Genomic DNA, 15,306 nt, shown 5'->3' with positions numbered 1-15,306 from the left:
TCGCCATAAAAAGAACACAATTCGTTCTGCGAATCTTTGACGTTTACTCTCCATACAATAGACAAGCTTGTCTCACGGTCTTTTTCTCGATTGTATGAACAATGTTCGTTTTTCTGGCAAGTGTTCGTTTAACATTGACATTGGATTGTCGACAGGTCGAACGGGCGAGAGTGGGAGTTTTCCAAGACAATTTCCCATGTCCCCCCCTTCCCCTTGTTTCCCTGTTCCTCTCATTTGTTGTTTGCACGCGTAATTTTATTTCGATTGTTGCACCACAATTGATGAGAAGTAGACGACGGAAGAACCGGAATCTGCGTTCACTTTCATGCGGGTGAGAGTTTTCACCTCGACCTCGAAGGCATTTTCCGCGAGAAAAACAGAAAAACCGATGTTTTCACGACAAAGAAAAAATCGCACGATTGCATTCTTCATGTTGCGATGTCAAGTTGAAAGAACTTTGTGTGGGTTTTTGGTCCTTTTGTCTTTTTTTTTCTATCAACCTATGTTCAACCTTGAATCTTCTTCGAAAATAAACAATTTTGAACACGCTTTTGTTCTACCCATAAAAATACGTACCTGGTAATTTATCTATATCGTACATACACATATGCGAGTGTAATTTGAAGCTTCTAGAATATCATATACAGAATGACTACGAGAAGCTTTGTCATATTTGATGGGTTGGTTTTCCTGAAAGGGAGATTCGTGGAGTGGTAGGGGTACGGTGATTCACTTCCTAATGGATCGCCATTTTGTATTCAGTATCAATAGAACAGTGTTCCATTATGAAATGGGTTGAGAAATTGAGAAAAACGGGCAACATAATGAAGAAAAAGTAGCCAGGCAGTCCATGAACAGTGCAAACAGAAGATGGCCAGGATAGAAAACTGGGTAGATGAACTTCACCTTTCTGACGTTACGTTAATAACATATTCCCCAAACATGTAAAATTTTTTTTTGCTTTTTTAAAAATATAGAAGATAAATAAAAATAACAAAGCTTCTCGTGGTCATCCGTACAAAATGTTTCAAATGTTATATGCAAATGGTATATTCAGTGGTGTAGTCGGGCCAGGTCGCCACTCTGGCACTTTGATTGATATACAGGTAGTCCTCGACTTTTTTTTTTTAGTTTTTTAGTACGGATGATGTAGATTTTTACTTTTTGTATTAATAAAAACAAATTTTCGACATATATGTACATACATATATGGTTTTAGCATTGCTAATAGCAAATGTTGCTGTTGACACCCGAACACGGGTTTGCAAAATCAAAGATATTGAAGATGATGCCGTGTGGAAGTTTTTATAAAATATAAAAAAGACGTCATAGATTCAACAAGTAAGAATATATGTCAGTTAGAATTTGATTTTTGTATAAATATTTGAACTACCAATAGTAGGATACATATTTTTTAATTAAGGAAAAAAACGGAGGGGGGTTCGTAAAAACTAAACACCGCCCTGGTTATTTTTTATGTAGCACACACCACTGAAAATATTCATATGGACATATATACGTCTACAATTTGTTAATACTAATATTATATACAAATATTTTAAAAATTATATTACATATATATGTACTTAGGCTCAAAAGTAAAAATATTGAATACTAGTGGTTTTACCCGGCTTCGCACGGTATTTGTCATATAAACTGCTTAAATATGACTAATCTAATAATAAACATTTTATTAAATTCATTTGAATAGTTTTATTTTATTTGAATATTCATTTATTTTTTTATTAAATTTAACGTTACGTATTTTACGAACCAACGATAGTTACATACAAAGTCTCTTTCAAAATTATATTGTAGATGTATGTAGGTACTAAACTTCAAACCACATTAAGTACATAATGAATTACAGACGTGTTAGTAATTCAAAAGTTTATTTGATTTCAATGTTATTTTCCCTCTCCAATTGTTTTCAAATTATATTGTTTTACATGTACTGTGAAATAAAAAATGAGACAAAAAAGTTACTTTTATAACCAAAGATCGGCGACCAGGATTTTTTTATGCACAAAAAATGTTTCAATATTGTCAATTACTATTGTCAACCTTTTTTTTGCTGTCTTGCTTTGTTTGTTATAAGTTTATCAGCGTTAAACTATTTAGCCTGTAAATTGTGAAGTGGGTGGTAGAAAGACGTGCTTGGATAGCTCGCTCGTCGCTTAAATCTGACACAAGATCACGATGTAATTTTCAATGAATTAACTCCTATAACTTCATGTTGGAGACATTAGCTTACTTCAATATTAGCTAACCCGCATGTCGGTAAGATATCAAAGTGACCTGAAGAGTGGAATGTCACTGAAATAGCAGAGAAAGCTTGAAATAAAAAAGCAAGTTCAATGGTTCCATATTACTTTATAGTGGAGCCCCCTCTGGAAACAAGAAATTAAATTAAATGAAAACTCCTTCTCCTATATGTAATACGTTTGTATGGACAAGGCGCTGGAGTCCAGCCCTCTTAATTTGCGAAACTACCTTAAAAAAACGTGCCGTGCACCACTTTATGTGTTTGCACATTAAGCGTCTACCGTTGGAATAAATACAGAATTCATACTTATGGAAATTTATCCTAATAGACCTTCCTCATTTTGACTTTGACTCCCTTAAGAGGGCTGGACAGCAGCGCCTTGTCCATACAAACGTACTATACTTCTCCCTACCTCAATTAGGGCACTAGAGAACTTATTTTTAATATGCTATGGATATCCACTATTGGCATGCATTTGTGCTTTTATTTTTTTGATTAGTTATTTTTATAGGAGCTAGGAGCCGCCAAACATCTATAAAATCGCCTCTTTTTTACATCCACGAAAAGAGTCCAGCGTGCTTATTTAAAGGTCGATTTAAAAAATATATATGTGCACAGTTGCATAGAAAATATCTTTCTCATACCGATGATGAATTTTTTTTGAAAATTGGTCCAGTTTCGGAGGAGAAAATTGGAGAATACGAAACCTCGATTTTGTCGATTTAAAATACGTATTATCTGGTGGAAGCGCAACTGTCGCATTTACTCAATATATAATATATATTGATATATATTGTCGCGTTCACTCAATATATATATCGAAGAAAGGAACGGCAACAAAATTAAGATTTCGGGTGTACAGCTCTCTTAACGAAAAAAATGAAAATCAATAAATAAAGCTAATTTTAAGGTTGCGTTTATTTTGATAAGTACAATCAACTTTTTAATAAAACGAAATATGTAGATACACTGTAGGATAGGATAGCGCTTAAAAATGTGTACATAATTTTACAATAAAATTGTATAGATTCGAAAAGACAAAATTCAACAATTCAATGATTTTATATATATAATGAGTTAATCCGTTCCACATACATATACATATTCATACATACATACATATCTAGAGGAAAAATCTGACCTGAACTTTGAGCATCAATCACAAAACTATATATAGATAAGTTTACTCGTAGTAGACGCTTTATTTACTTAAAATCTCCTTCTGTATATGTATGTATTTATATATAAATTCGTTCGTACATATGTATATTCATACACGGGTATCTAAAATTTTATTTTACGATCTAACTTTGCTTGGTGTCGCCCAGACTTATGTCATCACACAAATATTGACTCAATAAAATGAACACTTTTCGTGTGTGGTCTGGATTGTGTCAATATCTACATATGTATATATTTTCAATGTATTTTTGACTAAAAATATACCTACCTGACTTGTTTTCGAGTGAATATTTTCAATCGTGCAAATTTGAGATCATCTTTCGTCTCAAAAGTTCAAGATTATTTGAAGGTGGAGACCCGAAGAGGTGCGGTCAAAAGACTAAATGTCATTTTTTGGTGTTTATTTTTGGTTTTGAAATCAAGTTTGTGCCATATCCGTCGATAATGGTGTTTTGCACCACAGAATAAATTGGGGACGATGCGCATCCAATTTTTAACAATGGCCGCTGAATGTTTGTCTTTCGGTCGCTTCCTGGCTTTGGTCTTGGCCAATAGACCAGACCTGATGATATCATGGGGTGTGACCCAAATTTTAACAGATCCAATCAAACTGAACCGAAATTATTTATGCAACATATTTTATATATTTTTTGTACCGAGTCTCGAAATTACGAACGAATTCTCCATGCTATGTTTGTTTTTTGCTTCTCTGAGCATATTGTTTTTCTTGCTTCACATTTAACCGTGACTCAAATTATACCCACGTTCAGTTCAAGGTTTTGGTAATTTGACGGAAGCTCTTTTTGCACAATTTTTAGTTCAACAAGTTTTTGTTTTGTTTTAGGATGAGTGTCTTCTGAAGAAATTCAAACAACATGGACGCTTCTACGGGTTTGCTACTGGCTTTGCAGCTGGTGGCTTTGTGTTCAATAGCTGGAGCACTTCTTTTATATTTGTTATGCAAAGGACGATCAGGTGGCAGTGGCAGACTAGGGCCTGGTTTAACCAAATCTGTTTTAGTGACTTCTGCCGATACCGCTTTAGGACTTCAGGTTTGTATTGACTTTAATCATAAACCTAAACACAATTTCCGACAATTAAAGTTTCAATCGTATGTGTAAGTAACGACTTTAAGTAAGATTATAAAGTGCACTGAATCGCGGATTATCCGTGCTTTAAACGAATTACTTTTTTTTTAAATTTCATTATTGTTAAATGAGAATACGTAATTATGGGTAGATTTGGAGCATTCGTTGATCAGTGGAATGTTTTCGTTAGTTACGTATGTTCAGTTATCTATTTAATTGTGTTTTGCATAAAATTATAATCTCTTACAGACGCGCAAAAGTATTAGATCTTAATCGTTCACCAGAAATTATGCACTGGATGTCCTTCTAAACGAAAGAGTGTGAAAATGTCATACGAATATTTAGATTCAGATTTAGTAAAGCAACAAAACCTAAATCATTTAAGGGGAAGAAATAAGAAATCTTCCTGTTGATGATTATAAACAAAAAGGAGCATGGATAGAGAGATCTTCGAAAATTGGTTCACAACTAAATGGGTTTCTGAAGTGAGAGATATTTTTTTAATAGTAAAGGGTTGCCACAGAAAGCAATATTGTTAATAGATAATGCTCCTTTTCATCCGAATGAAACCAAATTAAAAACGAACGACGGTCTTATAATAGTCTAATTCAACCTATTCAATGTCATCTGATCAATGAAACAGCTTCACCGTGATTATCTCAAAAATCTTGCTGAGCAAGATGATGACTTGATCAATTTCGAGAAAAAAAAATGAGTATATTGGACACAGAATAACAAAATCTTGATTGAAAGTAAAACCAATAACACTGGTTTAATCATGGAGAAAGATTCTTCTAAGCGTTAAAATAGAGTTATCGAATTGTGAAGACATCGAAGCAAGTGATATATCTGAAATATACAGATTAACGGAAAATTTAAGATGCTTTAAAAATGTTGATCGGGAAAACGTCAATGAAACATGTAGTTTGATCGCGATTCAAATGATCCGGGTTTTCAATTCCTGAGTGATTGATTACATTGATTCTGTTGTCAATAACAATAGAAACGATATAAAAAATTGATACTTCGGATCATTCGTGTTTTTCAATTATCCAGTTCCGTAATCCCGAGCATTAGCACGGATAATCGAGAGTACATTGTATTTGGAATTAAAACTCATTTTGAATTTTGATATTCTATTTAGATTGCCATTCACCTGGCTGAAAAAGGATATCGAGTATTCGCTGGATTAAGAGCTGGTGAGGATTCGCTAGCTGGAAGGCTAGCTCGAGGATGGGCATCCAGAAGGGAAGGATCTTTATTGGTGCCGATGGAACTGGATGTGACTCGTGAAGATATACTCCACGAAGCAGCCGGCGAAGTCACTAAACATTTACCAGCTGGTGAAAATGGTAAGTTAGAATAGCAAAATATTACTATTTATTCCTGCTAAAAAATGTCAGGAATGGTTCAATCTCATCACCGTGATAAATTGACGATTACGAGTGCTTACATCTTACGGTAATTTGAAATAAGAATACACATTAATAAAAAGCAATACTGGGAAAATAAGGCAAAACTTTTTCATTTAATTTGGATTTTCATTAATAGTTGTTCTATAAAAATCGACAATTTGGCGTTCTGGTTGCAAATTTTATATGTATTGTATGAAAAACTAAATTCCGTTCATATGAATATGCAAATGAAGATCGTTAAAAAGCTTTTTTATTTTTTATTATGATAATATGGTCCATATTTGTGTACTTAAGCATCGATGTTCCAAATTTGTACAATATTTTTCAAACAGCTTTCATTTTATACTACAAACTGTTCAAAGCCAGAGCTTTCTTACTATTGATTAGTTCTAATAGGTTTAAAATATATATATATATATATATATATATATATATATATATATATATATATATATATATATATATATATATATATATATATATATCATCATCATCATTTACAGCCATTCGCCATCCACTGCTGGATGAAGGCCTCTCCAACACGCTTCCACTCGTCTCTGTTTGGCGCAACACTCAACCATATCATTCCGCACATTTTCCTAATTTCGTTCACCCATCTTCCTTGCGGTATATATACATATATGTATATATATATATATATATATATATGTACTAAATTGGAGTAAATTCGGGTCGCCGCACTGCTGGTGTAGTGGTATCATGCAAGATTCCCATTCTTGCGACCCGGGTTCGATTCCCGGGCAGTGCAGTCCTTTTTTACATTTTTATTCCCTAAATTGCTCCTTTCTCGTACCAAAAACAGTATTAAAATTCTCACACAATACAGTAACTAAGACTATAAAGCGAATTCTGAAAATCATTGTATCTCGAATTCCAGGACTCGTTCGAATTACATGAGCTTCCATTAAATTGGTAGAGCTTTCCTTATGAAAGGATTAGATTAGATTTAACGTCGAAAACTGTATTTTATTCAATTATATTCGGTTGATATGAATCAACGTTAATTCAATTAATTTGAGACATAATAAAACTAATTTTGTATAGTGTAAATTAAAAGTCCTGCGAATTAAATAAATTAATTTATCAAGAAAGTTCATTTTTTTTAATGCGAATTAAAGACGAAATATTTTATTGAATATTATGTTATTGTAATCCGTATTTATTTTGGATTAGAGCTTTTTACGATGAATATCCTTGCGAAATTTCGTCATATACTGACTTTTAGTTTGGTCATATAAATGTTTTTAAAATTTTACATAGATGTAGTAATTTAACGGTTGGAAACTTTAATATTAAAATTAATTCGCATAGAAATTGGAGCTATTTTAAAGTAATCTATATTTTGAATTCATTGAATAATAATTTCAAAATATTTAATATTTTTATTCGAGCATTTATTTTAAACTATTTAAAAACGAAAATTTTGAAACTCAACGTCGCAGTCCTCGGTAGTATAGTGGTCAGTATCCCCGCCTGTCACGCGGGAGACCGGGGTTCGATTCCCCGCCGGGGAGAATTTTTTTTTATTTTTCAATGTTTCCACCCGGCTTCGCTCGATACATTATTTATATCGATATATTTCAGGGCTGTGGAATCGCTTCAAAATTTACCAACTCCCACTTGAACGATTTTAGTAAAATCGACTTTTCTGTTCTATATAAAATTGTAAGTAATTAAAATAATAGCGATTTTCAAAATATAAAAAATTAAGGGAATTTAAAAAATCACTAAAATTTTGACATGTAACCCAATTTATTGAATTATTGGTAATTATAAATAGGTATAAATCAAAAGTAAAAAGATTCATAGTGTATGTGTAATTAAGGGATCGCAATTGAATATTCGAATATTCGAGTATTCGAATTATTCTTCTGATTTTTCAGCCATTCGTTTTTCGAATGTTTCATCAACTATTCGAATATTATTCGTGTATATATTTTTTATAAAATAAATACACAAAATCAATATGAAAAGAAGCCGACGATTATAAAGAAAACTAAATATGCAATGGGGATAATTGTGATGAAAATGAAGATAATGAGGAAGATGAAATGTCTACATGTGAAAAAACGGATTTTTATTTTTTAAATACAGAAATGTTTGAAGAAAATCACTTTTCGATCGATAGTAATCTCCAAGAAATTTTAGAAAAAATAATAAGAATATTTAAGAAGCCAACAGCGAAATATACATTTTTACAAGAAATCATAATGAAAAAATAAAATAAAAAATTGAAATTATTATTGGATGTAAAAACGAGGTGGAATTAAATGGCAACTATGATAAGACGATTTATTCAAGTTTAAGAAAGTGTAAACATAGCACCAAAAGAATATAATTTCAATACTGTTTCGAAGAATTAAATTGATATTTTGAAAATTTTAATTGATGTTCATATTCCCGTTGAAACCGCAATCAAAGAATTAAGCAAAAATCGTACATCTTTAACAGCAGGAGTTTATAAATTTTTAGCTTATATTTTATGTGTGTATTTTAGTTTTATATTTTTTTAATTTTCTTAAAATTATGTATTAATTGATACATATTACATATATAAATATAATGTAATTTATATTTAGTACATATGTAATTACCTTTTTTTTAATTTTCGAATATATTCGAATAGCTCTTGATTTACTATTCGATATTCGAATAGTAGAAGTCGACGGAGACTCTAGAGCAGATCATTTCTCATTTCAAAAATAATTTGCTCTCTAAAGGCATCGACGAAACAAATTGAAGTTGTAATGAAAAAGGTTATCAAGATCCTAAATAAAATAGCAGCACGATTTACCACACTCAGTTGATTCAAAGCTTTTTTTGAAAGAAATTGAATCTAAATATGAAAATTTACTGTTACATGCCGAAATACGATGGTTAAGTCTAAACAAAGTTCTTAATAGATTTATAGAGTGCTTTGATGACATACAAATACTTATTAATGAAATCGATAAAAATGATCTCGAACTCAATGATAAGCAATGGTTTTTAAGACTTTTATTTTAACGAAATAATGAACCATTTTAATTGATTTTGATTTTTAAATGCTTATTATTATTACTAAATTATGTTCACAGTACATCTTATGTCTATTTTAATAGCTACTGATCTACTGATCATTTTTTATTTCACAATTTAATTTAATTTAGTTAGTAATCATATTATTCTAATGTTAATCTACAGCATAATAGGAAAAAGAGCTCAAAAACCTATTTACAATCCTTATAAATGGTCACAATACATCTAATACATAATATTAATTAAAGACTCCCTAAAGTCGATGACCTAAAGCAGATTGTGTTTAGGTAATCTGTGTTTATACCTGAAGGGTATAGACATTTTGTTGTAATCACCGAAACTCTTCACAAGTGTGTTAGTATGGTTATTAGTGATTCTGTCATAGAATTTAGAAGTAAGTATATATGGGTGTATTATAAATTATTTTTAGGGATTTATTTTGTATTACTTGGAGCTTGGAAAGGTTAGTATTCGAGGCGTTATTCCAAAACCATTATGATGATTTTAACGAATGACTATAAAAAAAAATAACTACACAATATTGAAAATGTGCGAGAAATTGTCTATTAAATTTTTTTAAGAGTATTTGTCTATTAATTTTTATATATATGAAAAAAAGACTTTTAACACGATATACGCGTATACGCATATACGCGTGAGCGGACGTTTACGCAAAGTTTTTATTCACGCATATACGCGTGAGCGGACAGTAAAGTGTTAATATTCGCATTTTGGTTGATTTTGACCCGCAGCAAAAAAAACGTTTGCGATGCCTAATCTAGAGTCTAGTTCACACATTCTGTTATACTATTAATTAAACAAAATATTAAATAAGAAGAGGTTAGTAAAAAAAAGGAGTCCATGTCAACTCGCTTGAAATGCTACAACTCCGCAGCCCTGGTATATTTATATTTTTATCGGTATTGCATAATTTTATCTGTATATATGGACATACATATATTCATGTATATAATGTACTTATGTGTTTGTATATTATTTGCATTCATTATATTTTGATTTTTTGGTCATAGCAACGATTTGAGATTACGCTGTCGCTATGACTCAATATGATATAAAATAATAAAATAACATAATGGTCAATCTGAGAGTAAACATTCATTTGTTTTTATCAAATTATTTGAATACTTAAGAGGGCTGGACACCAACGTCTTGTCCATACAAACGTATTAGACTTCTCTCCTCCTCAATTATGGAACTAAAGAAATTATTTTTTAATATGCTATGGATATCCACCATTGGGTTGCATCTATCGTTTTATTTTTTTGATTAGTTATTTTTTTATAGGAGCTAGGAGCCGCCAAACATCAATAAAATCGCCTCATTTTTACACCCACGAAAAGAGTCCAGCGTGCTTATTTAACGTTCGATTTAAAAAAAAATACGCGTATTGTAGCACAGAAAATATCTTTCTCATACCGATGATGAAATTTTTTTTAAAATTGGTCCAATTTCGGAGGAGAAAATAGGAGAATACGAAACCTCGATTTTGTCAATTTAAAATACGTTTTATCTGGTCGAAGCTCAACTGTCGCATTCACTCAATATATATACCGAAGAAAGGAATGGCAACAAAATTAAGGTTTCGGGTGTACAGCCCTCTTAACGACGGGCAATTGGAAAGGAATTACACACACAACGAACAGTTTTTATTTTTTATATATAAGATTATTGTATATTTTCAATCTATGTAAATCAAAATCTATATTAAAATTACGTATTTTCAATTTGAAGGACTATGGGCAGTGATAAACACGGCCGGCGTTGTCCATGTGGGTCGACTTCAGCAGCAAGATCCAGCCCAATGGGAAGCTATGCTCCGCACCAACGTTATGGGTGTCCTGAGAGTAGCCCGTACTTTCCTAGGATTATTGGCCAGCGCTAAAGGACGGTTCATTAATATCGGTACGGTTTTAAATGCATCATGCTCAACTTAACACTTGCATGAGATTATTAACATCAATTTATTTTTGAACAGGATCGTCTAATGATGCAAGCGGCGAAGAACAAGTATGTTATGCAGCAACTCGTTGGGCAGTTGAAGGTGCCAGTCAAGCTCTGCGTCTCGAATTGAAACCGTATGGAATACATGTCGTTACTTTACAACCTACTGGTTTGTCTACGGACACGCTCTTCTCAGCTCCAAAAGAAACAGGAACTAGGTTCAAATATATACTGATATTCAAAAATAATACAACAATGCCATTTGTATTTCAACGAATAGTTCTATTCATATAGTATTATATCATTTTTTAGGCCCGATACTCCAACATCGACGACGTCTTCCGAATGTTCGGTGCCTATATCAGAAACGATGGAATATTCAACATGTGTTTTATATCCATCAGCATTGAAGACCATCGAAGAAGCTCTATCCATTTCGAATCCGAGCAACTCGTATGAACTTACCCACAAACCAGATTCTTGGTTTAGGAGGATTCCATCATTGAGATCTTTGAAAAATTGATATTATTTTATATACATAAATATGAACGGAAATACTTATGTAGATGAATACAAGCTCTTTAGTATTAGTTTGTATTCATTCATTTAAATATTGATTTGCTTTACATCTTATGCTTTTTTTAGCATGTACATACACAGCCTCTCATATATATGTACACATACATCGAAGTAATTTATTATATTTTCATCGAATAGCTGTTTTGAGAGATTCTGATATTGTAAAATATTTTTAAATACTTTACAACGCCATATCTCATTCATTAACGAGTTTGAGAATTGCTACTATGTATCTAGATAAAAATTTATGTCTTCTGTTCTCCGTTCATTGTAAATACTCATCATAAAAATATCACTTATTAATTGTGTAATGTATTATAGTTTATTTTGTTATATAATTTTGTACATTGTTATTATGATTATTATATTATGCTCACTTGATTTGGCCATAACACCTCTTATTATTATAAAATGGTGAAAGTCTGTAAATTTCATTTTTGTAAATATACATCTTATTATATAATAACACGAAGTAATATGAATAAAAAAGGAAAAACTTTTGATTATTTGCATTGCATATTTATTCATACAAATCGTATGAAATTTTTGTACGTATATGTAAAATGTAAAAGTTTTTTTTATGTTCATGAAAATTTGTATATTGATCTTATAATAAAAAAATAATATAAAGTTAATACTTTTACTGTATAAAAAAATACAATCATCAAAAAATTCACATTATACATACATATAGTAAACAACACATTTGATGTAATGAAAAATTGCATTTATCGAAAAGGAGATTCAAAATTTGAGATCAGGTAGTATAAAATTAAAATAATACTTGATTTAAATCTTATTCATAAAATAATGACTCTGAATATGATTATATAATACATACAAATATTTGATTGATTGAATTGAAAACAAATCATTGAGAAAAAGTACATAATATCATTAACCGTCAATGACAATCTTCATATCACAAGGCTCGATATCATTGATCGCATCGCTGTATAACTTCCAAATATCTTTATTTTCGATACAGACAGATCCACCACCACGTTCTTCTTGCTTATGCTGCAAAAAAATAGTTTTTGAAAATACATACTATAAAAAATATAAATAATTATCAAACAAAAACATACAGCTCTATTTATATCACCGACGCAAACCCAATAATCGTCATCTGCAGAGCTTTGATAACGGTCTAAACTTTGTGGAACTGACACAGCCCATTTGGAATGATCTTTATGTGAAGAAAATGCTATGCTCTTATCAGGAAATCCAATTTTTATTATATTATTTACCCTGAAATAATGTGTCATTAATAAATATGCAACTGCATACCAATATATAACTACGAATTTATTATCTCACTTATATTTAAAAGAACAATTGGACTTTAACACATTAGGCCCATTTATCCAAGTCTCAGTTAACAAATCTGATTTTAAATATTGAGCTATTAAACCAGAGTATATATCGTCCTTGAAATTGGCACTCTTTGCAAATGATTTAAAAGTCGTTCCATTCTTTGTACTTATTTTGGCGACACGAGCCCTGAAAATTTACAAAATTAAACATTTGCAATCATTATAGGAAAGAAATAAATAAATCTTCACTACCAGGGAGATGATGTAACCGTCTTATTGTTGACAACATCGACGAGTTTACTAAATTGATTCTGTAACTTGTCAGGAATGTGAGATGCTATTATTCTAGGTTCATTATAGCTGAGCTGGACACCGATTGTATCCATCATTTCGCTTGCTACCGACATACATAAAAAGCTTTGTCCGTATACAGTAGCAGACGAAGGATATGAATATAATCTCTCATCATTAGTATTTGTCAGATCTGTAAGTAATAACAATGACAATCAAGAATTTTGTATGTTCATACATATTTATATACTTAAATATGATCTATTTAAATTACGAAATAGTATATTCAAATGTTTCATTGTTTAGTTGGACTTTTTCCATTGTTTAATTTTTTATACCTGATGGCATAATTTATATCATTAATTAATTTTGAATTATTCGAATCATAAATTAAGAAGCTATTACATATCTACATGCGTGCTATTATGAAGAAATGTTACCTCTTTCTGGAAATTTAGGTACCGAGTGAATCAACCAAAATCCGGAATCTTTGTCAGCTAACACTATCCCTTTAGTATGACCGCCGTGTGCATCTTTTGGTTTTTTCTTCAATTTTCTGGGCATGCTAGAGATATCGGGTGGATCATTATTAAAATGTGTCGACTTGTTTGTGTTGTTATAAATAGGCGGCTGATCATTGTAAATTAACAAAACTCGATCGTCTGAATACTGAAAACGTCATAATTGATATGATATAATACACGATATATTTATATGACAACTCGTTTTACCTTTAAATCTCTTAAAGTTAGTTCGGGAATTGAGTCTGTATCATTGATAGACTTTTCTGACAGTTTCCAGCCATTTTTCACAGTTTCCGGAGTGACATACATGTACGCTAAGCCTGCTTTGACGAGTGGATTTTGACTGAATTTATTTTTAGGTAATTTGTAAATATAAAACCTGATAAATGGTTAATTGAGTTTTAATGATAATTTTGTACAACAATATTTCAATATGCAATGAAAGGATCCTCACCAGTCGACTTCTTTATTATTTTCGTCTTTGCAGGAAATAGACGAAGAAAAAGGCAGATGATTAAAAGGAGGATTTGATTGAAGTTTTACAATAGAAAATATTCCTTGATATATAATGAGCGGTGCCCCTTGAAAATGTACAGTGGGTCGTACCCCGTTTAAAACTCTTACACCCCATGTTAATAATAGCATTAATTGCAGATACTGCATCGTTATAGCAAATTTTCATAACTTATAACTTATATTTCGTAATGCAAAAGAAATAAGATTATTTTTCATGTTCGTTCGTTTGAAATTGCTTTATGAAGTTTATAGCTTTGTTTATTGCACATAACCTAAACGTCATACACGATGACGTTTCTATTGAAACTTACCATAAGCAAAAAAATTTGTAACTTTTAGGGCTACCAGTACTAAAAATATTACAAAATTTTAAACAATTTTTTGACATTCATTTAAATATCAACTTTTCTTAGCACAGAACAGAAATTAATTATTTTAAATAGTTCCGAAGAGTAATAGTTATCGGGAAAAAATTAAAAAAAGGTGACAAATTAAATGGCCAGTATTTTAATCAATTTCGATAAGTATATAAATCAGTTTTCGGCCAGTATTTTATTATAAAACCGTCAGCATTATATTATTAAATGTCAGTACATATAAAGAACAAATGGACAGTACAAACATCTGACGTCAGAGAAATGTTATATTAATAGAAGTGTGTAACGAACGGTTTTACGCGCGTTATCTGATCTCGCGGTGGGTGATGCAGAGGGCGGATAAGTCGTTCTTCTTCCAAGGGGTCGGGTTATATGGAAACGTGAACTAACCTTGGAATACAGTTTATATAGTCGGGGAGGTTCCTGACTGCAAATAGTCTCGTTGATAACAGCTTCCTCGTGGTCAGGTCCTCTCACGGCTGATGTTTCTCCGGAAACGGCGTGAGGAATACAGGGGACGTTGGGCTGGTACTCTTGGGAGGGAGTGATGCTGCATTCGACCTTACAGCGGTTCTTTAGCAAGATGGCGGATCTCTGGGCCCCGTCTCTCCGTGGAGACGTGCACAGGAGAGATCTTTCTTCCTCGGTGGATGGCGGGTGAGAGACTCGCTCTCGATGCGCTCGAGAGGAGCATGGTGTTGGCGCGGTAAAGTCACTGGTGCCACCCTAAATATTACTACCGCTACCAACT

General features: G+C 31.8%; 2 protein-coding genes and 2 non-coding genes across 4 annotated transcripts in view; 3 read left to right on the top strand and 1 right to left on the bottom strand.

The window, feature by feature from the left end:
• Positions 1-12,145, top strand: part of LOC143915537 (estradiol 17-beta-dehydrogenase 2) — a 41,651-nt gene extending 29,506 nt beyond the window's left edge. The window contains exons 2-6 of the mRNA XM_077436236.1: positions 4,293-4,500; positions 5,681-5,888; positions 10,743-10,913; positions 10,987-11,170; positions 11,265-12,145. Of these exons, the coding sequence (XP_077292362.1) occupies positions 4,324-4,500; positions 5,681-5,888; positions 10,743-10,913; positions 10,987-11,170; positions 11,265-11,475 (951 nt within the window). The 5' untranslated portion in view covers positions 4,293-4,323 and the 3' untranslated portion in view covers positions 11,476-12,145. The remainder of the gene's footprint in view (positions 1-4,292; positions 4,501-5,680; positions 5,889-10,742; positions 10,914-10,986; positions 11,171-11,264) is intronic.
• On the top strand, positions 6,650-6,720 carry TRNAG-CCC (transfer RNA glycine (anticodon CCC)). The gene has a single exon. It is a non-coding gene; the product is annotated as a tRNA-Gly (tRNA).
• TRNAD-GUC (transfer RNA aspartic acid (anticodon GUC)) lies at positions 7,415-7,486 on the top strand. Its single transcript has one exon. It is a non-coding gene; the product is annotated as a tRNA-Asp (tRNA).
• DNaseII (deoxyribonuclease II) lies at positions 11,833-14,496 on the bottom strand. Its single transcript, XM_077436227.1, has 7 exons — positions 14,117-14,496; positions 13,870-14,041; positions 13,579-13,807; positions 13,100-13,331; positions 12,852-13,034; positions 12,620-12,782; positions 11,833-12,551 (listed from the first exon to the last, which is right to left on the bottom strand). Exons 1-7 carry the CDS (start codon positions 14,323-14,325, stop codon positions 12,429-12,431), a joined length of 1,311 nt encoding a protein of 436 aa, XP_077292353.1. The 5' UTR covers positions 14,326-14,496; the 3' UTR covers positions 11,833-12,428.
• Between the last annotated feature and the right edge of the window lie 810 nt (positions 14,497-15,306).

Source organism: Arctopsyche grandis, chromosome 1 (assembly GCF_051622035.1).
Source record: "Arctopsyche grandis isolate Sample6627 chromosome 1, ASM5162203v2, whole genome shotgun sequence".
In the NCBI taxonomy this organism is placed as follows: domain Eukaryota; kingdom Metazoa; phylum Arthropoda; class Insecta; order Trichoptera; family Hydropsychidae; genus Arctopsyche; species Arctopsyche grandis.
This window is presented reverse-complemented; position numbering and strand designations above follow the sequence as displayed.